This window comes from Anabrus simplex, chromosome 3 (assembly GCF_040414725.1).
Source record: "Anabrus simplex isolate iqAnaSimp1 chromosome 3, ASM4041472v1, whole genome shotgun sequence".
Lineage (NCBI taxonomy): Eukaryota > Metazoa > Arthropoda > Insecta > Orthoptera > Tettigoniidae > Anabrus > Anabrus simplex.
Window position 1 is genome coordinate 493,074,591 of NC_090267.1, and position 26,818 is coordinate 493,101,408.

General features: G+C 39.8%; 1 protein-coding gene and 1 long non-coding RNA gene across 2 annotated transcripts; both read left to right on the forward strand.

The window, feature by feature from the left end:
* The first annotated feature begins 1,716 nt into the window (after nt 1-1,716).
* Nucleotides 1,717-4,286, forward strand: LOC136867470 (probable E3 ubiquitin-protein ligase makorin-1). The gene has a single exon (XM_067144679.2). It carries the CDS (start codon nt 1,932-1,934, stop codon nt 3,243-3,245), a length of 1,314 nt encoding a protein of 437 aa, XP_067000780.1. The 5' UTR covers nt 1,717-1,931; the 3' UTR covers nt 3,246-4,286.
* A 3,175-nt stretch (nt 4,287-7,461) lies between these two features.
* Nucleotides 7,462-17,140, forward strand: LOC136867471 (uncharacterized). Its single transcript, XR_010859693.2, has 3 exons — nt 7,462-7,651; nt 7,764-8,044; nt 16,642-17,140. It is a non-coding gene; the product is annotated as an uncharacterized lncRNA (long non-coding RNA).
* Nucleotides 17,141-26,818: the final 9,678 nt, after the last annotated feature.

Genomic DNA, 26,818 nt, shown 5'->3' on the forward strand with positions numbered 1-26,818 from the left:
AAAGCCCCTAGCTTTTCCAACCTTCCACTGGGTTCTCAGCTTAACAAGGGCATCTTTTGTAGGTTATGTATCGGAGCGAAAGGGGCTAGTTGGATTTTCTTGATGAACCCAATATTTTGCACAGTTCATTCCCGTTTGCCAGAGTCACAAGAGCTCCTCCCAGGTCGATTCCCGGGACCCATTTTTTTTTTCCCGGCAACCCAACGGGTTAGCTCAGCTGTAGAGCCATGGGCTTTTAATCTGGACTCCAGAGATGCTGTGGGTTAGAATTAACTGTCGGCCATTCTTGAAATGGTTTTCCATGGTTTTCCATTACACCTCCAGCCAATGGCGGGATTGGAAAAGAACAAGAGTTGACGAAGGGAAGTCGGATATGAAGGAACCTGACACAAGAAAGTGAAAGCAATGCCAGGACTCAGCTAAGGGCCCCGTAGTCGCCAGCCCACGCTCCAAAGTTCTGAGTCCCTGAGGCCCCTTTTAGTCGTCTCTTACGAAAGGCAGGGTGTTATGGGTGTTATTCTACTGCCCCCATCCACAGTGTTCCCCTGAGAGTCCCCCTTTAAGTTGCTCTTCCAAGAGGTAGTGGATACTGTGGATGTATTCCACCGCCCCCACCCATGGAGGAGGAATCTCATGATTGCCACACACTTATCACCAAACTGAGGTATTGACGAAAGGCAGGCATGGCATGTCAGTAAGTAAAAAAATAAATTTAAAAAAAACCTCATTATATTCTCCAATACAGACACTATACGAATTATTACCCGCCTCCTTTGCAGTGAATACATGTGCTTGTCTTTGTCGAAATTGCGCAGTATAGAAGCGATTTGTAGCAACCGTTTTCAAAGATGATAGAAATTATTTCATCCGAAAATTAGCTCGTATCCTTCGAATCGCATCGATTACGATGGTAAGGGATGGTTAGGGATAAGACTGGCAGATATACTTATTTTTAAACATGTTGTTCCCTGTTTCAAGCACCAAACAGTTGGGAATTCGTGACGTAGGCCTGTAATAACTTAAACTTATCAGTATTCCGCTCGCTGAATACAATTTTCAATGGAAACAACAAACAACAACGGATTTCCAACTTCTAGCATTGGTCTTCTCCGATGGGATAATGTCGCAGTAAATTTCTATCAGGGATCATCTCTTCGTTTCAAGAATAATGCTGGATAACAGCACTGTTTTAGCACAAACTTCCTAACGATTAAAGAGAATGAGTACTAACGATTAAGGATAAGCGAGGATAAGGGACACGGGCAGTGGAAATTAAGATTGAGTATGTCGTAGTGCCAACATTCTCGTCAAATACCGGAAGGTGTGTTTAGCGTTATAGAGTTATTTATTATAGAAAATAATGGAAGAGAAACGGTTGTAATTATGCATTTTTAATTCAGTCTATTGAGTCGAAAATTACTTTTACATATAAGCACTTGTCCAAGATGTGAGATCTAAAGATGACATGGGTAGACTTTCTTCACTATTTTCTTTCAGAATCCTGCTGCGATAGTTCTAAATTGTAACATCACGTAGAGTTGATATGTTCCGTAACCATTTTCTTTATAATTTCTCGAATTCCCATAGAATTTCAAGATAATCGTTATGATATATCATGGCATGTCCTTCAGAGAAATGCATTGTTTTGGTTATTTCAATTTTGTTAGGTTGGTGAGCAATGAATGTTTAGATTAGAGAACAACCGAGCATCTTTGATCGTTCGCAAATTTGCATCAGTTGGTGGCGGGCTGCGTCGGGCTATAGTGTTTTAATGTGTTTAATTTTGCCCCACCACTGTTGGCCCGCTCATTACTCGCTATTTATTCTGCCGTGTTCATTTGTTTATAAATTTTAAAGTGTTTGAACTGGTGAAGTGGCTCAGAATCGTTCACGACAGGTGTTGCAAAACCTCGCACCTGAGTAGATAGAAAATGGCTGAAGGCTGGAACCGTAATATTCATTGCCGTTCTTTTGCGGCTGGAGATGCGTGTCGTAGCCCAAGCCCTTATCCTCATCAGCAATACCGAATGCAGTACAGTTATACGAATACAGGGTCGAATAACAACGATAGTGCTCCTCCACGAATGAATCACCGTCATTCTCAAACTGCTAGGTCACCCACAAGAGAGAGAATGCCTCCACTGTGCAGGTTTTATAGGAATGGTAATTGTGCTTATGGAAGAAATTGTCGGTTTGTTCATGTACTTGATGGAAATGGGACCAAACCAAATAACTGGTCTAATAGTACTTCTATTGGCTCTCGCTCAGGTGTAAGCTCTGACAGCCCAACTTCAGCTGGGAGCAACCATTCAAGAAAGACGTCTGTAAGTTATCAAGACTGTACGTCGTCTAGTAATAGCCTGTTAAACTCTGAAATTAGTGATGAACAGAGTGAGCGTTGGGTAAATGCACCCGAGTTTATACCATCTGGTAAGGACAACATTCCAGAGATCAAGTCGACCGAAAGTGGACAGAAGGATTTGAACCAGTCCCATGAAAATGGTAAGACTGAAAATAAACTGTGTCCTCAACTGCAAAATGGTAAATGTGAAAATGGTGCCGACTGTCCATATCTTCATGGTGACACTTGTGAATTATGTGGTCAGGCATGTTTACATCCTCATGATGTAGAACAGAGGAAGAAACACAACAATGAATGTATCAAGCAACACGAGCAAGATATGGAACTGTCATTTGCTGTGGCTAGATCCAAGGACAAGGCTTGTGGGATTTGCTTTGAGACCATAATGGAAAAGAATCATCGTGAACAACGATTTGGTATACTTCCCAATTGTAGTCACTGTTTTTGTTTAACATGCATTCGTAAGTGGCGACAGTCAAAGCAGTTTGAGAACAAAATCGTTAGGTCTTGTCCTGAGTGCCGTGTTACATCAGATTTTGTGTGCCCTAGTATGTATTGGGTGGACACCAAGGAAGATAAGGACAAACTAATAAGGGACTACAAAGGTGCTTTAAGTGTGAAAAATTGTAAATATTTTAGGTCTGGGAGAGGAAAATGCCCGTTTGGGAACAAATGCTTTTATTTGCATGCATTGCCTGATGGAACGAAGGCAGACGTTGGACCTCCTGTTCGTCGACGACGGCGTCGTGGATCTGATGAGGACTTTCATGCTTTGCTTCAATTTTTTGTATGGGATTTCCTGGATGAATTTGAGGACTTTGTCACCTTTTCTTCAGATTCAGAAGATTCATATGGTTCAGAATATGATCTTTTTCTTGATTAAAGTGGATGTTGAATAAAAGGCAGTTGATATCTAGGACATAATTTATCACTTGCAAGTAAACTCAGAATTTTTCTTGGATTGAAATTGGTATTTGGTAGTATATGCACTAGTTTTGTGCCAGATATTATAGACTATCATTCACCTTATTTTTGATTGGTAGATCTATGTGTGATAGGGTATTGATTTGTATATTTAAATTAATCAAGTTAATAGTTTGATTTTAAATATTAATTTCTCATTTTAGATGTGGGGGCTGGAGTATCATTAATTGATTACTTTCAAAATGTTTGTACATTCAAGTTGAATTTCTGTTGTTCAGAAATGTTACCTAATGGATGAATCCATTATTTTGCATATTATTTTTTGAATCATATATTTAGATGTTAATACAGTTGTAGAATTATTTTTTGACTTATGTTCACACCGTATTTTTCTTAAAGTTGGACATATTTTCTCACTAATTTGTTGTTAAAATTACAGGTGTTATTCCAGAGAACTTACGCATGTAATGTGTTCAGCGACTGTTGATACTTCAGTCATTGATAGTGATATTATTTTTTTGTCTTTTTCATATTGATTATTTCTGTGAGGTTGTGTGTATAGACAAATCTGTGCTTGTATTAGATGTGGTGAGGTAAAGCTTTAAAAGAGGAATGAAACTTCATTTTGATCCAGTTTGTATCAGTATAGCTGTATTGAAGGTTCATAGCTTTTAAATTTCGGTAGATTGAAATGACAGCAACCTTCATAAATAATATACTATAAGCTTGATATATTCATTTTTAAGCTAGAAAGTGTTCAGACATCCAGTGAAGTAATTTGTATGCTGTGTTAGAATTGTGCGCGATGTGACAGACATAAGTAGGCGTGTTTTAGGAAATAATTCAGAATCAGTTGGGTGTTAGATTTTAATGGCAAATAGACCTTCTTTTCTAAGAAGCTGTTTTAAAATATATTTTTTTAAAGCTAATAATCATTCAAAATCTATGATACTGTACACATCCTTAATATTAATGTAATAAAACTGCGTCGGAATCTTTATATCATTTTATATGTGAATATACCCTTTTAATTATTAAGAATGTATGCCATATTCAGCCTCCAGTTTTCCAGTGTTTGAGCTTGTCACAATCAGGCATTCACAGGATTGGCATATCGCTAATGCCTATTTAGCAATCCTTACTTGCAAGTTTCTGGCTTTAATTATGTGGATTACTTAAATGCACAGGGCATATAATGTTTATAGTTAGAAATGGTGGTTTGTGGTCATTATTAATACCATATAGTGCTGTGAAAAATTACTATTTCTGTATCTAACCACCATTAATAACTCTTTAATTATATTCTACAATATGTAAGCAGACTATTAAAAATATTATTTTGTACGAGTAACAAGACATCAAATGTTTGTGGTAATTTCTGTTTAACCTTAGCATATTTCCATTCACCTGAAAACTAATGATGTTTGTATTTAACTGTGCACAAGATGGATTTGTTGATGCCAGCAATTAAAAGTATTGCTCTGTCATCTTCCTAACCAGTGATGACAGATAAATCTGGTGGGGCCAATGACCTTCGATGTTAGGCCCCTTAAAACAACAAGCATCATCGTCGTCTTAAATCTGGTAGAGATAGTGTACAGGATTGAAGTTTTCTAGGTATGAGGAAATTAGGTGTACTCGGAAAATGCAATCCTCTTTATAAACTGTAGTGGCATCCGTTCATTCAGCTCGTGGACAGTAATACATATCATTATTGTGGAATAAAGTGCCTAAAGTAGGGTGTACAAAAATTATTTATTGACAGTATTTCTGTAGATATTAGCAGACTTATGATCAATATTTTCCGTTCCTGATTTATTTGCATGTTAAGCTAAAGAAAGGGTTTTTAAAACTTCATATATTTAGTCTCTTGTCATTTATTTATCTATAATGGATGGGAGAATATCAGCTATTTACTAAATATGTACAAAAATGCACACACACACACTCAAGTTCATAAAAATATTCACAATACTCTGTCCAGATAGTTAATCCACTCAACGGCTTCTTGTGTTAGGTTGTGGAGATCTTTCATTGAGCCTCTAAATGCTCTGAGGGGACATTCGAGCACTATATGATCCGTGGTTTGCTGTTCTTCACCGCAGTCTCAATGAGGAAAGGACTGCCATCCCCACTTGTTCAGTATTGCTCCGCATCTTTCCTGGCCAGTCCTTATTTTATTCAGTACACACCACTGTCATCGAGGTGAATGAAAGCCTGCGGGTTGCTCCCAATGTGTTTTAATTAAGTAATGATGTGTCAGGGAGTTTTGGCTCTGCCAGTGATTGTTCCACGCATCTAGTATTTTGAAGTGATTGTCTTGCAAATTAATTGCTGTTCGCCACGATGGTTGTTTGGACTTTTATCATTGCGGTAATAATACTGGACAATCCGAATGTATTGGTAACAGTGGGTTGTTTTTGATTTTCTTCCATGTGTTCAGCAATGACTGAGATCTTCTTAGGGGTGGGGGTGAAATGTTACTTAGAACCAGTAGCCGGTGCGTATTAGTAGATCGAATACATTCCGTGATGAGGCACATTGCTTGATTGAGCTGCTTGTCAGTTATTTTAGTGTGAGCAATGTTTAACCATGTAGAACAGGGGTATTCTGAAACTGAGTACGAAAGAGCCAGAACTGTTAATCTAAGGACTGATGCATTGGCACCCCAGGTGGTCCCTGTTAACTTCTGTAATATATTCTTCTGGGTTTTAATTTTAGCTGATACATTTTTGAGATGTATTTTGTATGTCAGTGATCCGTTCAGGGTCACCCATAGGTATTTAGGGTTACTGCAGTATTGGAGAATCTCATCTCTGAAAATGACTGTAGGTAGGTAAGGGTTATTCTGCCCAAAGGCAGGTCCGAACCTCCGCAGAGGTGTTCCTGAGCCGGAGTTTACGTGCGGTAGGGTGGCCAGTTCCTTTCCGCTCCTCCATTCCCTTATCCCCCACCAACAGCGCGTGGCAACCCATCCAACTCCTGACCACGCCCAATGTTGCTTAACTTTGGAGATATTTGTTCTGCAGATGGAAAGTTGATACAACAGTCTTTTGAGGATTAGGTCTAAGAAAATTATGTTCGAAGTATTCATCCAATATCTTCATATCTGATATTAAATATTGCTTTAGCTTCGGGGAAGCTTGGATCCTGGCCTATTAAGGCAATACCACCAGTATAAATAAATTTCTTGGACTTGGTATTTGGAAGATCGTATGTGTACAAATTAAAAAGGAGTGGAGCCTGCACAGATACCTGTGAGAGTCTGTCATTTATTTTGTGCACCCTACTTGTAGAGTTTTCTGAAAACACTTGGAAATACCTATTGCTCAGCATATTGCTTATTAGAGTAGTTATTTTCCGACAAGGGATGACACTAATGAATTTGAGCAGCAGTTTGTCATGCTAAACAGTATCATAAGCAGCAGTTTATGCCCTAGTGACCTAAACGGAGGCTATTGAAAAATGATTTGGTTCCCATGTCTTATGAATTTGATATCCTTACTCTAAATAGTTGGAACATCCTATAGATAGGTTACTGTATAATTAGCCTTGATATGCAAGCGTTAATATATCTATACTAATATTAGAGAAAATTTGTTTGTGAATGGAAGGTAATCTCAGGAACTACTCGACCGATTTGTCAGTCTTCCACCATTCTGGAGCTAATCTCTTCCAAATTATTACAGGCTAGGCCTATATATAATTATACTAGCTTATCGGTAGAGCAGGTAGTCTTAAAATAGAGAAAAAAATTGGAATTCAGGACCCTTAAAAGTAAATATGCTGTCTGAACAGTTGCTTGTACGTATTAAATAATGAAGCCCACCAAATATACTTAACCTCTTCAGGGACAAACTATTTTTTTATTGAGAACAATTTCTGAGGTAACTAACCTGAAAAAAATAGCAGTTTGTCACAGAATTTTTAAAGTTAGGGTTACACACTTAATTTACATAGTTTCTGAATTTGTTTCAAACCAGACAGCAGATTTATTAACCTAAAAAAGTAAGGTCACATATGTGGCAGTCCCCATAAAGAGGTTTAAATTAATTATTGTAATTTTTTATGGATTTTGTTCTGAACTGTGTCTTAGCAGTTTCCAAGAAAACTTCTTTTTGTTGTGTGTGTTTTTTTTTTTCTTAGTGTAATAAAATCCAAGTGAACTGGTTAACTGTTAGGCTTGCAAACAAAGGTAGCATACATACTTCATTTAGAATTAATTTTTAAAAAGGTTCATATGCATTTACTGTGTAACTAATGGTTTTCCAAAAAATTGCGCTTTTCTGTGTTAAAGGAGGATTTTGAGTTTGCAGCCCAGGGTTCTCGCACACCCAGCGCGGAGTTCAGAAAATGAACTACAATGTAAGCAATAAAATTCAGTAACAATCAGTAATATATGCTACAACATGTATTTTCGATCTTTAGTATCACTTTAGGAGTGCGTAAGTAAACACTCGTGCTTCATTTATGACAGATTCAGCATGCTTGCTTTTGGCTAAGGAGATGAGGAGAGAAGGAAGGTTTCCATCTGCATGCATGGCAAGGGAAATAAGAGAATGGGAAAGGTACCCATCACCACTAGGTCTAGACTTCCTCTCAGCTGTCTGCACTATGGATTTTCACGTCGCCAACTCCGCTTGCCCTTGCAAGCTTCTTGTACTGTATGCGTCGAGTTCTGAAGCACTACTGCAATTCCACAGGAAACCAGACTGTGCTACTGTTGGTTGAAGGAGTTCCAGATGTGTGAAACCATGGGTAATGTTTGTAATGTGTCTACCTTCATTATCAGTTTTGAAAAATTTTGAGTACCTGATTATAGTTCTTGAGTTAGTGTAAAGTGTCCTCTGCCATGGTGTGGGGTCTAGCTTGAGCGTTCTACCTGAGTACCTCAGGTACGATTTCCATCTCTTTTACCTCAGGTTAAAATTCCACTCTCTCCGATGTTGAAAAGTTTTTGCGGCTTCTCATTCACTTACACAGAATGGCATGTTAATACCTGCCATGATAACTTCGCTTCAAATACTGCCCCAGTTAATTACAAATACAGTGAAATCCCAACAAATACAACCCCGCTTAATACACCATCCCACATATTACACATTTTTCTCAGGTGCATATCTCGTACGTAAAGCCTTCAAAATTTATCCCATGTATTACATTTGAATCTTGCTGTTATGCTTCATTCATGGAATATTTTCCATTCATTTCCATCAGAGCTTGGAAGAAAAGTTACATTTTCATTACTTGTTCTCACTAGTGTTATTAATCAGTTAAATATTCCACCTTTTACTTGCAGGCTTTGCAAAGTATTGGTCCTGTTACCTGCGTTCTTTAAGCCTGTAAGGCCTTCCACACATAGAGCTCCATGCAAGCGGTATGCTGGCGACGCTTTGTAGCGCAGTCGACACTTCCTCTGATAGGGAACGGGTATCCATTAACAGAGCTTCATGCACGCGGTTCGGAGGGGACGAGGAGGCGAAGCGGAGGATGCACGTCACAAGCTACATGCAGTGCAAGTCGCAAGCTTGAAGTGACAAATCCGCTCCGCTTGATTGTCGTGTTCTAGGTCGAGCAACAAGCTAGAATAACATAGAGAGGGGGAAGTGCTGCCTGGCTGAAGCTAACTGAATGTCCACCATGTTTTCAGTTGTCACATAAGCAAGGGGGCTGGCTCTCGAATGACGAAAAATGTTGAAAATACAATCTCCATGTCACCTGGTCATATAACGTTATTCTAGCTCATTGGAGTCGAGCATTACGTCAGGCACCATGGAAGCCCGGTTAGTCAAGAAGATGAGAAGAGGGACATTTTGTACAGAAGTAAAACATGGAAATTTTGTTTCTTAAGAATATGCATATTGCTTGGACATTCTGTAAAACGTATCATGCTTACTAATGGCAGTTCTTTTGCCGCTATGAATAGCCTGCGATGTACATTCAGTTCTAAGTAGGGTGAACCCAGTATTTTCTTGATTTTCTTTGCCTCCGCCGTAGTGCGGTGTAATAATAGTAGAAAACGGTATCTTCTTCGTCACTTGATGTAGTGGACATGATTAAGAATCTGGAACAACACTGTAGAAGGTACACAAATTACAACACGGAAATACACAAATCGCCCGATCTCTACCCAGGTTGTGTCGCTCTGTTGGCGGATGCACGCTGTAAAAGTAGCTCGCCTGTAGCCTACCTTTATGCAGCTAGCAATTCTCTCCTGTGTCGCGCAGCTTGCGTGAAGCTACGTGTGCAGAAGGCCTAACTTTTTATATATTAATAGCGAGTTCTGTTTTGTTACCCCTTCTCTCACACTATCATTCCTTAGTTTTGGAACATTTGTCAATTTCATGTTGTTTTTGGTGTATTGAAGTGTGTGTGATTAAAATGAGTTTGAAATGGAAAGCACTTTCCTTGCTGGATATACAGGTAGACCTCATTATACACGATATGTTTCGCGGAATTGCCGCGCATATCAAATTTGCTTAAATTGAGAGTTATTTTGTATGTAAAATATAGGGTTAGGTTCCCGTTTACTCACTTACTTACTTACTTACTTACTTACTCCATGGCTCTACGGTCCTTTAAGGACCTTGGCCTCCTTGACCACAGCTCTCCAGTCGTCCCGGTCTTCAGCACGCCTACGCCACCTCCTGACTACAACGGTCCTCAGATCAGTCTCCACATCCTCCAGCCATCTCATCCGGGGCCAACCTCTCCTTCTTCTGCCCCTAGGGTGTCCTGTCAGTGCTTTCCTTGGAAGTCTTCCCTCCTCCATCCGTTGTACATGCCCCAGCCATCCAGTTCGTCTCATTTTGATTGATGTCACCAAGTCCGGCTCCTTATACAATAATCTTATTTCTTCATTTGTTCTGATTCTCCATAAATCTCCCTCCTTCACTGGTCCAAATATCTTCCTCAGTACTTTCCTTTCCCACACATTTAATCTCCTCTCTGTGGCCTCAGTCAATACCCATGCCTCACTCCCATACATAAGCACTGGTTTAATTATTGTTTTGTAGAGTGTCAGTTTTAATGTCCTGCTTAAATTTTACTTCTCAGAAGGGGATACAGTGCCCTGTAGGATCTGTTGGCAGCCTTAATTCGATTTACAATATCTGTCTCAACTTTATTTTCTGATGTTATTACTGAGCCAAGATATGTGAAGCTATCTACTGCTTCAAAGGTGTAACCATCCACTTGGAGTTTTTCAGTGTTCCTTCCATTTCTCTCCGTTACCATATATTTAGATTTAGCCTCACTTATCTCCAAGCCCAAGGACCCAGCCGCATCTTTCAGCTCCCTCAAGGCAGTTGTAAGTGCCTCGTTACTTCTAGCAGATATCACCACATCATCTGCATAAGCCAAAATTTGGATCAGTCTACTGTAAATATTATCACCCGGATTAGTAGTTACTGATCTTACAGATTTCCCCAACACTAGATTAAATAACACTGGTGATAAGGGATTTCCCTGCCTTAGGCCTTCTTCGGTTCTGAAAGATCTTGACAGACTTCCCTGCACTTTTACCTGACTTCTGCTGTTCTCCAGGGTTATCTTAGTCAATTTTATTAACTTCTGTGGGAATTTAAACTCCTTCATTGTTTCCCACAATGTCGATCTCTTAACTTTGTCATAGGCTTGTTTAAAATCTATAAAAAGATGCCTAGTCGAACATTGTATTCAGATGTCTTTTCCAGAGTCATTCTCATGGTGAAAATATGGTCCATCGTCGATCTTCCAGGTCTGAAACCAGCTTGATACTCCCCTATAATTCTTTCTGCTCTACTACTAACTCTCTTTGTTATGGCTGTAGAGAGGATTTTGTATACTATACTCAGTAAGGATATACCTCGATAATTCTTGCATTGCATGCGTGACCCCTTCTTATGTATAGGACATATATTTGCTAGTGTCCAGTCCTCCGGCATTGTACCTGTTTCCCATACCTTTTTAATTATCTTGTGTATTTTCTTCACCAACACTTCTCTTCCATGTTTTACCATTTCTGCTGTTATGAGGTCATTCCCTGGGGCTTTACTGCTCTTCAATTGTTTTATAATATCTCTTATTTCTTCAATCGATGGTGATCCCATATTGTCTTCATCCTCATCTCCATTCTCCTCATCCCTCTCTTCCTCCTCACACTCATGTCCATATTCACCCTCCTCATCTCTCTCTGGAGTTTCCATACGGTCTGATCGTTCTTTTTCTTCATTTATTGGTCTGACAGAAAGTAATGTTTCAAAATGTTTTGCCCATTTTTCCAGGATTCGTTCTTTCCCAACAATGAGTCTGTCAGTCTCATCCTTAAGCATATTCACTCTGGGTTGATATCCCTTCTTTACTTGTCCAACCCCATGGAAGAATTTTCTGCCTTGTTTGTTTTCAAAATTTTTCTGCATTTCATCCACTCTCTCCCTTTCTTCTATTCTTTTCTTGTTCCTTATCAATGTCTTTGCTATTCTCCATTTCTCTTTAAAAACTGCCATATTATTTAAAGTGGGTCTCTGTAGCATTCTTTGTCGGGCAAGATTTCTCTCTTCCAGAACCTTATCCACTTCTTTGTCATACCATTTATTTCTACTCTGTTTCCTTCTCTCTCCAAGTACTTCCTGCGCCGTTGTATTTATTGCTAGCTTGGTTTCCTCCCACATTGTGTTGATGTCCAACTCTCCATTTCTACCCATCTGTAGCTTTCTTTGCAGCCGGTCTCTATACTCTTCCTCCTTCTTCTCATCCCTTAACAGTTCTACATTATAGATCTTGCTCTGCTCAGCTCTGTCCCTGGGTTTAATTGCCAGTCTTTCTCGGAACTTGATCCTCACCAGTATGTGATCTGAATCACTGTCTGCACCATGCATGCTTCTCACATCCATTATATTGGAGGCATGTCGCGCATCTATCAGCACATGGTCTATCTGGTTCTTTGTCAGACCGTCCGGTGATATCCATGTCTCTTTATGGATCTCCTTATGGGGAAAACATGTGCTCTTAATCACCAGCTCCTTGCTAAAGGCAAAGTCAATTAATTTCCACCTGTTTTCATTTGATTCTTGGTGTTTACTATGATATCCTGCCACTGGGTGGTTTTCTTTCTCTCTGCCTACTTTGGCATTATAATCCCCTAGGACAACTTTAACATCGTACTTGGGCAACTTGTCATATACTTGCTCCATTTTGTCGTAGAAATGTTCTTTCTCTTCCTCATCAGCATCCTCTGTTGGGGCATGGACACTAATTAGTGATATGTTGGCAAATGTCCTTCTCAATCTTAACTGGCATAGTCTGGAGGTTATTGCTTCATATTCAATCACATTATGACTGACCGATTTCTTGACCATAAACCCTGTTCCTATTCTATTTTCTTCCTCCCCACTATTGAACAAAATATAGTGCTGTAGATCTGTCACCTCGATTGTCTTCCATCTTATCTCCTGTAATGCTGCCACATCTATCTGATATTTAAGTAATTCCTCCTCCAATTTTCTACTAGCCCCGGCCTGAAAGATACTTCTCACATTCCATGTTCCAATATATCCGTAACGTTGCCATTTAGCGCGCTTTAGTCGTAAGTTTGGGACCGTCTGGTTTTCTTGATTTGGTTTCTGAGCAATATGTAGTTTTGTGGTAGTGGAGTTGTTAGCCCCATGTACCAACCCCCAACCTGGAGGACCAGGGTATCACTCTTAGTCTGGATCATCACCTTAGACCTGTCTGGCTTGGGTGGCCCTACCAGGAGCATATGCTTCCGCCGGCATAGCTCTAAGGATCATTTGACCACGCAAGCCTCCAAAACACCCGGCAAAATGTATTTTGCCTTCGTCAAGGTGGTGATACCATCGGGAGGCGTTTGCTCACATATTAAGTTTAAATTAGCAGAGATTCTTAGTATTTTTACAAAAAAATAGCCATTATCACGTTTCTGAAATGCATTTTAATGCAAACTCTGCATACAAGCTCTTGGCTTTAGCTTGAATAGCAGCTCCAGAGAGAGGCATGTGTTGTTGGTTGTAATGCTCAATCCAATCCATTCTTTCTATCGCTTCCGAGAGACATTTGGTCACTCTAGTCACACTTAAGTTAGTAGAAGATCAAGCAGTTCTTCGAATTAATTCTGCATTGTCACGAATAGTTCTCACAGTGGATTCACTAAGTCCTAAAGCACGCTAAATGTCAACAATACGCTCACCTTTCTCATAGCGATCCAAAACTTCTAACTTTGTTTCTAATGAATAGCCTTCGGTATTACGAGTAATGAACTTCATTAGGTCCCGTATTGACTTTAAATATCTAAGATGAAAATCTAAAATAATTTGATTGTGTAAAGTCCACCTGTTCAATACACGTTTGCCATTTAATAAGTGGTCTGTTTAAAAAGCTATATAGGACATGTTTCGACCTAGCCTAGAGGTCATCAGCAGCTAAAATAACATAAAGAAGAAAGGTATATAACAAAAACAGTGATACATAAAAAATTAGAGATAAAATACAATCACCAAATGCAATGGAAGTCTATGTTTAAAAAGTACATAGATTCAAACTTGGACAAATTTAGTTGTACATGTGGATCCAACCGTATTTAATACAATATTGTTATTTTAGCTGATAATTACCTCTAGGCTAGGTCGAAACATGTCCTATATAGCTTTTTAAACAGGCCCTTTATTAAATGGTGAACGTGTATTGAACAGGTGGACTTAACACAAATTCTTTTAGAATTTCATGTCAGCCTTTGGTACACGCTTCTTTCCTTCGACAGGCACACTTTCTTTCCTTTTACCCGGCGTTTTAAATACAAAACCTGACAAGTGCAACTTCACAGCTCTACTGACCAAAACTGACGATTCACGCCTGAACAAACACGACAGAAGATGCACCTGCCACGTTTAACCTTGGCACGTGACGAGTGTACCTTACAGAGTTTGGCACGCATGTCTGTACCTGCCTTAAGGCATTAGGGCTTCCATGTACTGTTAACAGATGGCGGCACTAGACTTAAAACCAAAATCATGTATATGTGAAATTGTGGTTAACAGGGTATACTTGTATTAGAACTCTTAAGGCAGCATGATAGAAATACCATTCTTAATCAGAAAGAACAGTTCATTAGGTATCCCATCATCAACATTAAGAAGAGTAAAAAGTAGGGCCCGGATTTCCATGCAAATGCATGTTTTTAAATAAGCTAGTTACACTTCTCAAACTTTGCAAATATTTGTTTTATGGCTTAACGATTCCAAATAACCGTTCCTTTTCCTTGCATGTTTTGGCCTTTTTAGGAGAATATTCATGCATAATGCATATTTGATGATTTTGGATTTAATAGCGAATATTTGGACTATCATATTGCGTAATATATCTTTTCTTCTGACTTTGGCGCATATATAATGTTAGCTTGCATGATAGTGCCTTTTATAAATGTTTGTTTGCAAAATTTGGGACCGTTTTTTTCCATGTTATACAGTATGTCTATTATTGAGAGACGGAGATAATATATTCTTGACATCCTACTTGACAACCAAAGTAAGGATACGGTAGAGTTCCTATAATCCAATTAACCAAGCACTCTCATATCTCTTGCTCGAGTAAACATTGACGTAAGCCGGAATGCCCCACGTCGATCTCTGGTTTTTAGAAATAAGGTTTCCCAGTTATACATTGCTATAAACTGAACCGTAAGTTGTGCATTACTCACTGACGGCTCATTTTTTCGTCTATGTTAGATGAACAAAACAAAATTTGTGTCACACTTCTGTGATGCCACGTTACTGAGAAAGCAGCTTACAAAGCTTGGTTTTGCACTGAACCCTCTTCCGTTTCTATCCTGGAATTTCCTACCGGGAACTCTCACCCGTCACACGTCTTTGTTATCGAAGCAGGCAATCCTTACCAGTTACTGAGGACATTTAAAAGTGTCTGAAATCATCACACAGAGAAATAGCTGTGGCAGCTAGAGATAGGTTGAACAAAGTGATCTGATTTTGAATTAATCAAGCTTATAAAAGACGTATTGTGGTGAAAATGCAAAAGATGGCAGCAGTACACTTTAATCCAAAATCACTTATATGCAAAATTGTGGATAAAACGGGTTTACCTGTATTAGAAATCTTAAGGCAGCATGATAAAAATACCATTCTTAATCAGAAAGAACAGTTCATTAGACATCCCATCATCACTTCTCACTTTGTCCCAAATGTCTTCGTTTAAGTATGCACCGGTCACTTCTTATAACATAGAAAGGTCAGTTTCTGTGCTTAAGAATGTGCTGACAGATAAAACATATGAGCTTACATGAAGGCAATTTGGAGAAATTAGTTGTACGATGTTTCAAAACAAATTGAATTTTCATAGTGCATATTTTCCAGTTTATTATGCATGTTTTGCCATATGATAGGGCATGATGCATGCATATTTTGAGATTAGATAGTCCGTAGAAATCCGGGCTCTAGTAATAAGAAATTGTGATTCATTTATTATAACTGTGTCGCTGGGAGGATGCAGTGGAGGATAGTAAAATGTGCGAAACTTGAGGATTCGGAGTTTCATCAGTACTAGAATTCCATAACATTTTGTTTATCTTTGTTATTACTGGGGACTGAGAAGAGATGGATGTAGAATGGGGATTAATGAGGAAAGAGACAGCTGTGTGGAAAGGTGTGAAAATTATCCTTGTCCTTTTGTGTGTTCATGGTTGTTGTTATATCTTCTTTCTTTTGCTCCTTCCTTCACTAACCTGCCATTATGTTCGTCCTATTTTATTTTTATTTTCCTCCTGTCTATCTAAGGGCTGTGTGGCCGAGGCGGTAAAGGTGTGCTCGGTTCACCCGGAAGGACATGGGTTTGATTCCCAGTCAGGAAGTCGAAAAATTTAAGAATAGAGATTTCCATGTCTGGAAGTGCATGTGGTCCTGAGGTTCACTCAGCCTACATAAAAAATGAGTACCAGGTTAATTCTTGGGGGGCAAAGGCGGCGGGCTAAGCACTCTATCCCACCAAGTGCCGAGGTTACGGATAGTGGAAGCCTTTACCTTCCACCCCTCCAAGAGCCTTCATGGCATGTAGTAATTTTTTTTTTTTTTTAAATCCTGTCTAGCTACATATGACTGATTTTACACTTGTTTGTCCCTTTCCTGTACTTACACTAATTATCCTGTTGGGATCCTTTCCTCCTTTTGTGTTAATCTTTTACCACCTGTACTTATGTTTCTTCCCTTTTCCAGTACTTATCCAGCTTTCTTCTTATTCTACACTTCCTGCATCAAGACTGAAGACCTGTTATAATGTTATTTGTTTTTATGTCCCACTAACTACTTTTACGGTTTTCGGAGATGCTGAGGTGCCGGATTTTAATCCCACAGGAGTTCTTTTTCTGTGCCAGTAAATCTACTGACACAAGGCTGACATATTTGAGCACCTTCAAATACTACCGAACTGAGCCAGGATTGAACTTGCCATGATGGGGTCAGAAGGCCAGCGCCTCAACCGTCTGAGCCACTCAGCCCGGCGAAGATCTGTCAAGATGGTCCCTCTATGAGTGTTGATGCCCGCCCTCCTGATGAAGCTGGAAAGTACAGGGAGTATAATTTAAGACTTTGTAGCGGAGTACTGAGGCATAGGAGCACAGAGAAGCGGTGACGAGCGAACTTAATCGTCTCAAAGAAGTGGTATGATTATGCCTATAGAAATTGAACTTACCAGCTATAAAAATGTTCAGGACATATAAATAAGTAAAGCAAACAAATAAATAGTAAATGAAACTGAACTCGCCACTGAATGAGTCCGGTAAGATTGCGAACGTAATTTTCTTTTTATTATATGCTGATGAATGTGAAAAACCAGTTTCCTGAGCTACTCTCCGAAGCGACTTAGGTGGACTGACTTGCAGTCTTGCCCGTATATCTTCTTCCTTCTCCCGTGTGAGAGCTGTTCTTCACCCTTTTTTTCTTATTAGTTACGGAACTAGTACTACACCACTTGTGAACGAGTTGTTTCACGTAATATTTTGATAGCACTGTAGAAGAAGGAAAGTGTCTAACGGAATTTTTGAAGGCACCATTTAACTAGTTTCTTTTTTTTGTAAAAATAACACTCAAAACAAAAATATTCTCTGTGCTGTAGTGTACCTATCCATAACTATAATAACCTCACAACCCACCTTAAAAGTCTAATAGTTACTAGCGAACTGCTGTGTCAGCTGTCAAGACTTCTTAACACACCAAGCTTGGGCATTTCTGCGGCATGTGAGGAGAAGTGAGAAGCTTTAAATTACACTCCCAGTACAGTGAGCTTGTTGGGAGCTGAGAATAGATGACTGTAGAAAAACGGGGATTGATGATCTATTTGTAGACAGCAGTGTGTGAAGATGGGTGAGATTGTCATTGTCTCCTTTTTCGGTTGCTCCCTCTTTCCACACTGACCTACCATTATGTTCATTCTGTTCCTTCTCTTTTTTTTTTCCCTCCTATCTATCCATATGTGACTGGTTTGACACTTCTTTGTTCCTTTGCAATACTTGAATGTACAGTAAGTTGCTTTTCTTTTCATATGCGTTCCCAGTTAACATGTGATCCCTCATCCGACTCGTTGGCTGAATGGTCAGCGTACTGGCCTTCAGTTCAGAGGGTCCCGGATTCGATTCCCGGCCGGGTCAGGGATTTTGACCTTCATTGGTTAATTCCAGCGGTTTGGGGGCTGGGTGTTTGTGCTATCCCCAACATCCCTGCAACTCACACACCACACACAACACTATCCTCCACCACAATAACACGCAGTAACCTACACATGGCAGATGCCGCCCACCCTCATCGGAGCCTTGCAAGGGCTGCACCCGGCTAGAAATGGTCACACGAAATTATTATTACGTGATCCCTCGAATGTTTTACAGAGGTTTTACTGTACTCACCAGGGATGGGAAACGTGAACATGTCTCAAACTTCTCCGATGTCTTGCTGACAAGACGCCTCAAGAATCTTGAGAAGAGTAATTACACTTCTGATGTAATGCAGTGCAATGAGAGCAATCTGTGATGTCTTGGTCTACCAGACGAGTCAGAAGGTGGTTCGATGTTCCATTCACAGCAAATAACATACACATGCAAGCAGGAAGAAAGGTGGTAGGTGTGTTTTACCCCAGTCAGATTTGAGCCGAATAGCACAAACTGTCATTTCAGTTGTGCCTAAATCTTTGATTTATGTAGAATAAAGAAGTTGTGCACCCTTCTACTCATAATTTATTGAATGTAGTATTTTTAGAGCACATTTGTGGCTACAAAGAGAAAGTCCTGGGCTTGCAATCCAAGGAAATAAAGTGCTATATAATACTTGTTCCCAGTGTGTTAGTTTTGAAAGCACAAATACATAAAGCACGATTTGTCATTTGAAGAGTCTTCAGACATTTCAAGGCAGTCGGGCATCGGCTAGTAGCTGTTGCGTATTGTTACCAAAAAACCCACTTAATCTAGAACAATAGCGGCACATTGGATAGAACATCTCTGGGTACATTGTTTTGAAAAATGTGTTCAAATTTATTGTTACTTGATGCTAACATAAGATGTAAAATTGTGATATTGCTTGATTAGCAACGTGAATTTCTTTTGCAGGTTTCAGATTGAAGTTGCTGAAATAATGAGAAATGAAAGAGAGAGAATATGAGGTGTAATTACCTTAAGCTGATCCGGTTTCATTTATAGAGAGGACATTGCTGGCATCTGAATAACTGCTTAAACGTGTTAGGCAAACTACTGTTATAATGCTCTTTTCTTGACATATTTTGCTGTGTAATTTTCGTTACTTATGACTAGAGGCATGATTTTTCGCACTAATGATAATTGCAACAAAAAATAATTTGAAGAGATTCTGAGACATCTTAACGAATCATGATTGTTGTTAAGAAAATTGTGATTTCGTTTGCGAATTACAGCAAATTATTGTGATAAGGACAGTTCAAAGCAAAATTTACTTATTTTGTGGTAAGTGGAAAACTGCAGCGAAATTCATGGGAAAATAACGAGCTTGAAATTTATTTATTAATTTATTTATTTATGTATTTATTTATTTATTTAGCTTATGGATAGTAGATAACTCTACATACAAATATTCAAAAATATAACAAACAATATAACACCTTAAACAATCAACCAGTTTCTAAAACAGTTCATAAACTTAAATCCAAGCTGTCCAACCATTGTACAACCCTGTCAGAAGCACACAGAAGTTGACCGGAGTATGACCTAGGACATTCGGTGACAATATGACGGATGGTCTGTTTCTTCTTACCACAGTCGCACTCAGGGGAGGAGCGCATACCCCACATATGCAACAATGACCCATATTGTCCATGATTGGTACGGACTCTGTTGAGAAGAACCCAAGTTCTTCTGGGGAGATCAAAACCAGGTGGTGGGTGTTGGCGACTAAAGAGGGTCTGCCATTCATCTGGAGCTGAGTTGGTCCACTCCAATTGCCATTCATCAGAACCGTTAAAGTTCCTATTGATGAGTTCCCTTGCAGTCTGAATGGGCGGAGATCTTGACTTCAGACGTCCATACCTAACAATCATGTCTTCATGAATGGGAAGACTTGGGTTCATTGTTATCTTTCTGAACTCGCGAATTAGGTTGTTTTGTCTGCGAATCCTTGGAGGTGTTATGTGGCTCAAAACTGGCAACCAGAAAAGAGGAGTAGATCTGACTGCGCTGCTGACAATGTGCATCGTCTGATTCAGAACAACATCAATATTCTTAACATTAGGGCTATTCAGCCAAACAGAAGAACAATATTCTGCTGTAGAGTATACCAGTCCCAGTGCTGACGACCTAAGAGTGGATGCTGATGCTCCCCATGTAGAACCTGCAAGTTTCTGAATGATATTGTTCCTGGTCTTCAGTTTAGCAGCGGTATTCATTAAATGTTTCCTGAAGGATAGTGTCCTCTCAAGAGTTACTCCAAGGTACTTGGGGTTAGAATTGTGTGGTAGGGGAGAGTTGTCGAGGGAAACAATTCAAAGTAATGTTTGACTGCCTGTTGTTAAGGTGAAAGAGACAGGTTTCCATTTTGCTGATGCTAGGTATCAAACACTACTTATCAAAGTACTCACTCAAAATGACAAAGTCTCTGTTCAGAATTGCTTCTATCTCATTCACATTGGATTGCTGAGTAACTATTGCTAGGTCATCCACGTAAGCAAATTGGCGTGATGTAGTACGGGGTATATCGGCACCACTCTTCAGTCGTTTTTCAAAACCTGCTTCAATGTGGGTTGTTAATGCAAGAAATTGGTCTTCACAGCTACGGTTAGGTCTAAAACTGGCTTACCGGGCGAGTTGGCCGTGGGCGTAGAGGCGCGCGGCTGTGAGCTTGCATCCGGGAGATAGTAGGTTCGAATCCCACTATCGGCAGCCCTGAAAATGGTTTTCCGTGGTTTCCCATTTTCACACCAGGCAAATGCTGGGGCTGTACCTTAATTAAGGCCACGGCCGCTTCCTTCCGACTCCTAGGCCTTTCCTATCCCATCATCGCCATAAGACCTATCTGTGTCGGTGCGACGTAAAGCCCCTAGCAAAAAAAAAAAAAAACTGGCTTGTTCTGCTGAGAGCGATCGTAAAATTGGAGGGTTTATTCTATTGTAGATGAGCCGTTCCAGAAGTTTGTAACAAACACTCATTAGAGCAATTGGACGATAACTTTCAGGACAATTGGAAGGTTTACCTGGTTTCAGAATAGCCAGAATCTTGGTTCGTTTTAACTCTGGAGGAAGTTTGCCTGTAATCAGAATATTTGAGAAAAACCGTAACAACCATTTCCTTGTGTTCTTCCCACAATGCTTGAGGAATTCAGAGTGAATGCCATCAAAACCAGGTGCTTTGCAGTTTTTTTTTTTGTTGTTGTCTTCAGAGCAGACAGGAGCTCTTCTTCGGTGAAAGGAGCAGAAATATTTGATGAACCAATTTCTTTTCATGAAGGTTAGTTCTTTCCTTATTAACCGATTGAGTTCTTTCTTGGATTTCACTTTATACAATCCAGCAATCCGTTTGACAATTTGATCAGGTGATACAGCAGATTTGGGCTGTGGAATGTGAGCTGATCTCCCCAACGTCTTTAAGAGGCTCCAAGCCTTCTGCTAGAATGTTTGAAATCCATAGTCTCCACAGTTTCTGTCCACTTGTTCCGTCTGGCTTCATCTAAGTTGTTCATGAGTTCATCAGCAACATCTGTTTCTCCATTCTCTTAAAAATCACTGTAGAGTTTTTCACATGTTTCATTCTATCCAGGTATGTACTCCTTTCTGACCCCTCTAGGAATGTCTTTTTGCAGTGGCAAGTATTGCTTTAACAAATCTACAGTAGTTGTTGACAACAGGAGGAATCCATCTTATGCTGCTATCAAGATCAGCAGAGAAACTGTCCCAGTTAGCTTTGACAAAATTCCACCATGCAAGAGGAGACGATCTATAGTTCAGTTATTATGAGTTTCAACTTGACATTTGAGCGCTGCCTTTTGGCGGAGGGTAAGTGAATTAATCAACAGCCGATCGCTCCGATAGAGCGTGTTAGACTCCAGTTGCGGTTAGCATTGTTGTCGATTTGTTGTTTACTGTAACCACGTGCTATCAGCTGTGTGTTGTATTGTGCTCAGTTCTTTTCACGGTCTTTGTGTGTCTTTGTGCTAGGTTGTTGTTCGTTTATATTTCACAGTGTAGAGTTTATAAATGTATTGTTTAGTATTTTTAATGGTATAGCGCGTTATATTGTAGTAAATAGTGTGTAACAGGTGATCTATTTTATATAGTAGCGTAGTTTAACATTTCGTTCGGTAGTTATATAGTAGGTTAATTTTAGGCCCATGTGCGAATTTGATGTTCTGTCATGTCGACGCCTACGTCTAAGGATGAAGCTCCCAAGAGAAGAAAGCCTTTCGGATGCGGTACTCTACTAAGGAGTCAGGCCCGGGAAATTGTTTGTAATGTTAGAGAGTCGTTCTTCACAAAGCACCAACAATGGCGGCTAGAAAGAATGAGTTGATTAAGTGGTTGAAGTAGCACAATATTTTGGTTCGCGATGACATGGGGAAGGGGTATCTTATGCATCTCTTGAAACAAAACAAGCCCCAGTACCCAGTTTATGTGGTGGATAGCCAGAAGGAACGGGCATAAAGTAGTTCAGACGATTATGTTGAAGACTTTATTATCTCTTACCAAGCTCGATAGCTGCAGTCGCTTAAGTGCGGCCAGTATCCAGTATTCGGGAGATAGTAGGTTCGAACCCCACTGTCGGCAGCCCTGAAGATGGTTTTCCGTGGTTTCCCATTTTCACACCAGGCAAATGCTGGGGCTGTACCTTAATTAAGGCCACGGCCGCTTCCTTCCCAGTCCTAGCCCTTTCCTGTCCCATCGTCGCCATAAGACATATCTGTGTCGGTGCGACGTAAAGCCAATAGCAAAAAAAAAAAAAAAAATTATCTCTTTAGGGTCAAGCGAGAGTGAAACCTCAACAGACGATGACAATGCCGATAGTGACTGAGAAATGAGTGGTATTTTCGCTTTGTAGGATTATTTCCTTCATTACGGGAAAATGAATCTAACAGCAACGCGAGATCTTCTACATGGTGAGTAGAAATTTAATTTAATTTTCTCACAGTTTATCTGTTCGAGCATTGACACATTTTTATCTTGTAGCCTTATCCTAAATGTGTTGTGTATTATTGATCTTATGTGAATCATGTATGTTGCTACAAAGAATAACTGATTATGGACTTATATTTCAGTATTTACATTTCCGTTCGTGTTGTGTATCGTAAATCAGCTGTTTGTATTCGTGGCAGTTTGGCACCACCGGCTGACTTCTGGCTAACTGTCAAGTCGAAACTCATAAAATCAGAACTATAATAATGGGGATCTGAGCACTTATTTCCAAAAGAACAGGACGGTGCTGACTGTGTGGGAAGTTTGTGAGCACTCTACGAATAGCAGGTAAACTGTATCCCTGGTGATCATGGACAAAAAAACATAAGTCAGGATTGGTTTCTGTGTTCCACCTTGCTGATTTAAAGGAGCCTTTTTCCTTTGGGTTGAAGATGAGCTGAATATTGGACAAGTCTGACCTTTCAGTAAGTTTTTCTCCACAAAGGTCATTTGATCTGTATCCCCATTGGATGTGATGGCTGTTAAAGTCACCCACATAGACAGCAGGATGTGCAAAGTTTGGAAGAACATTATCAGGCCATGGGATACCTGGAGGTTTATAAGTGTTCACAACTGTCAAGCTGTTAACCTGAGTCACAACGTTAGAAATGTTCTCATGGTGTGTAGAGACTAGATAAGCATCCATGATGGAGTTGCAGACATAGGTTGCAGAACCGTATGATTGATGATAAGTAACTCCCAATAATCTGTAACCATGGATCTTTCCTCTTGAGTGCATTTGTGACTCATCAGAGATATGAGTTTCTTGAGCACAGATTAAATCAATGTTATTTTATAATGACAGTTTGGACAAATAGTCGGCCTTAGATTTACTCATGCCTTCTATGTTAATTTGAAGGACTCTTTAATACAGGACCCAAGGGTTTGGTTGATTGGCTCTGAAAAGAGCTTCTGTGAGCTGTCATTTGTTTGTGTACCATTGGTCAGGAGATCTCGAGAGACAGTCTGACCACCAAGTGCTGATGTTCAGTTCAGTCATGGAAATTTAATTCCAACTACCTTAGCAGGGGCACCACGGGCAGGAATCGGCTTCACCCCCATCTTGAAATTGTGTTCAAATTATACTTGTGTGAAAAGAAATGGAAGACAAAAAAGGATTTCTCAGTTCAACAGAAATACCTGTAAGTTTTAATATTCTAGGAAATACCTTAACAGTGATGTAGGGTGAAGGAATAATTTGTTATGTGATCGTGATTAGGCTATATTATAGTCCTAATTACATAATTACAAGATTATACAAGGAATAGTTATGAATATTGTTTCTCTTTAAATATCTATTTTTCAAATAATTCACAAATCGCATAAACAGAACTTTTTATGAATGATTTTAGAAAATGATTGCAGCCTAATTCAAATGATGGGTCAAGTCCTATTTCGCAAAATAACACGAAAATGTTTTCCTTTTTGTGAAATCAGACATAATTGTTGTGAACAAATTATGCCTCTACTTATGACTAATTTAAAAAGTTAACACTAATTACATAAACTGGGGTTATGTACGTCTATTGATTCTATGCAAATCATAGTTAATTATAAAATCATTCAAAAACTACAATAAATGGCAAATTTTAATCACGTGCTGCGAGACAGTGCTTCGGCGAATATCAGGGCTGTCCGATGTAGCTCGTGTCTATCGCTGCTCCACTCACCAGCGATACCTGGGCTATGTTCTTGGCCTCCCCTCTGTGCTTCTCATAGCCTAAGGCCTTGTGTGCCCCTATTACATTCCATAGCCGTAAGCATAGAGTCCAGAAATAGGACCTCTTCGCTGGTTCCGGAGAGCAGCCGAGTATTGATGTCAAAATTATCGCTATGTGCGCGAAGAATGACTTATTTCTAGGGGTTCACTGAACGTATATAATGTGCCGCAACTGTTTTAGGATGACCCAGTTAGTACATACAATTATACGTGATAATGAAAGATGACACTTTGTAATTAGTAGTGGTGTGATTAGCAGTGATTTTATATTCACAGGTCAAACTGTGATTGCTATTTTGAAGTAGCAGTGATTTTTGACTGTGATTAACTGTGATTCAGCCAACACCACCTAGGGTACAAGGCCGGTACACTTGAAATATGACATCATTCTGCGGCCTACAGGAGTACCAAGGATTACGATGTCGTGTAGCATTCAGTACACAGGTGAACTCGCGCTAACGCTGAAAACAAATACTCATTTTCAGAATCATATTTTAAAAGTTATATACATTGATTAAAAATATTATGAGTCATAACATACAACACGCCACCGTACGAGTTAACAAGACTATTTTATCATAAATACTAGTTGATGTACCCGTGCTTCGCTACGGGATTCTCAGAAAGACTGACTTTGTGGTTTTCCTAACTGAAGTCAACATAGGTCATTACAAAGACATCAGTAAATGTAGCGATTAAAAGTATCATTATCATATAAAATACACGTTCAAATGAAAACTGCACATTTTCTCACTTTTAACGAACAGTTCTAAGGTGCCAATCTAACAGTCTAAAGTTCCAGAGCTGGAATGACCAGGCCGCAGGCAGCGGTGAACACTCCTCTGCCATTATTCCATTAAATAGGATATGCATACTGCTCATTCCAATCAGTGCCTCAGAGTAGGGATTGAATAGCTTGAATGCTATGATGTGTGTTATGTACCAGTAGTATCAGAAAATTTACGAGTATGAACCAGAGGAATAGTATGCTAAAGAAGAAGAAAGTTATCTAACTCCCCAGCTACTTGCCGCCAATATTCAGGTAGGCTATTACACTTGGTATGACCAGGCGAGTTGGCCGTGTGGTTATGGGCGCGCAGCTGTGAGCTTGCATCTGGGAGATAGTGGATTCGAACCCCACTGTCGGCAATCCTGAAGATGGTTTTCCATGGTTTCCCATTTTCACACCAGGTGGTCTTAATTAAGGTACAGCCCCAGCATTTACCTTTTGTGAAAATGTGAAACCACGGAAAACGATCTGCAAGGCTGCCGACAGTGGGGTTCGAACCCAGTAACTCCCGAATGCAAACTCATAGCTAACCTGCTCAGTAATCCCATGTAATCTCGATTGACAAAGTCTCAGAGTTCACTTCACACCAGCTCCCTGTTGCTGGGTTTGAATACACGTCAGTTGACTATCACAACACACGACTGGTGTTTACTTGGCTTGGTTCCAGACAAGACCGATAACTTTCACTATCAGCTGCTCCACACACTGAACAACTCAACACATACCATTCGGCAAGACAACTACTCAACACAGCTCGACACAAGCCACTGAATGACGACTGTCAATTCTAAATATGTGAACCAGAAAGACACTCTCTCAAATCTCGCCACTCTTAAAATTAGAGTTTCCGTGGTTTCCCATTTTCACACCAGGCAAATGCTGGGGCTGTACCTTAATTAAGGCCACGGCCGCTTCCTTCCTTCCTATCCCATCGTCGCCATAAGACCTATCTATCGTCGGTGCGACGTAAAGCCCCTAGCAAAAAAAAAAAAAAAAATTGCAGAGGCCTCAACGTAGGAAGGTGTCCGCTGAGGGGAAGTATTACAGCCATAGAGGGAGGTTCATTGCAATAAGTAGAGTTGCGTACTGTTAATTAAAAATAAATTAGACCTCTTGATCACAGGCAATTGTTGAATTGCGATGGAATAAATAAAAATAGATAAGCAGTCAAATATCTTTGAATTCATCAGGAGTTTCTTGTTGAAAGTGGTAATGACTTTTAATTTTTCATCAGTAACTGGTGACCTACTTAATCCGTCAGGACGTGCGCTCAATATTGTAATGTATGAGCTGATCGCAGCGTACGACCAGGGTATAAAAGTCTAAACAAAGCTTTAATTTCCTATTT

Excerpts from the sequence above, each read along its gene's own strand:
- LOC136867470 (XM_067144679.2), top strand. The coding sequence starts at position 1,932 with ATGGCTGAAGGCTGGAACCGTAATATTCATTGCCGTTCTTTTGCGGCT.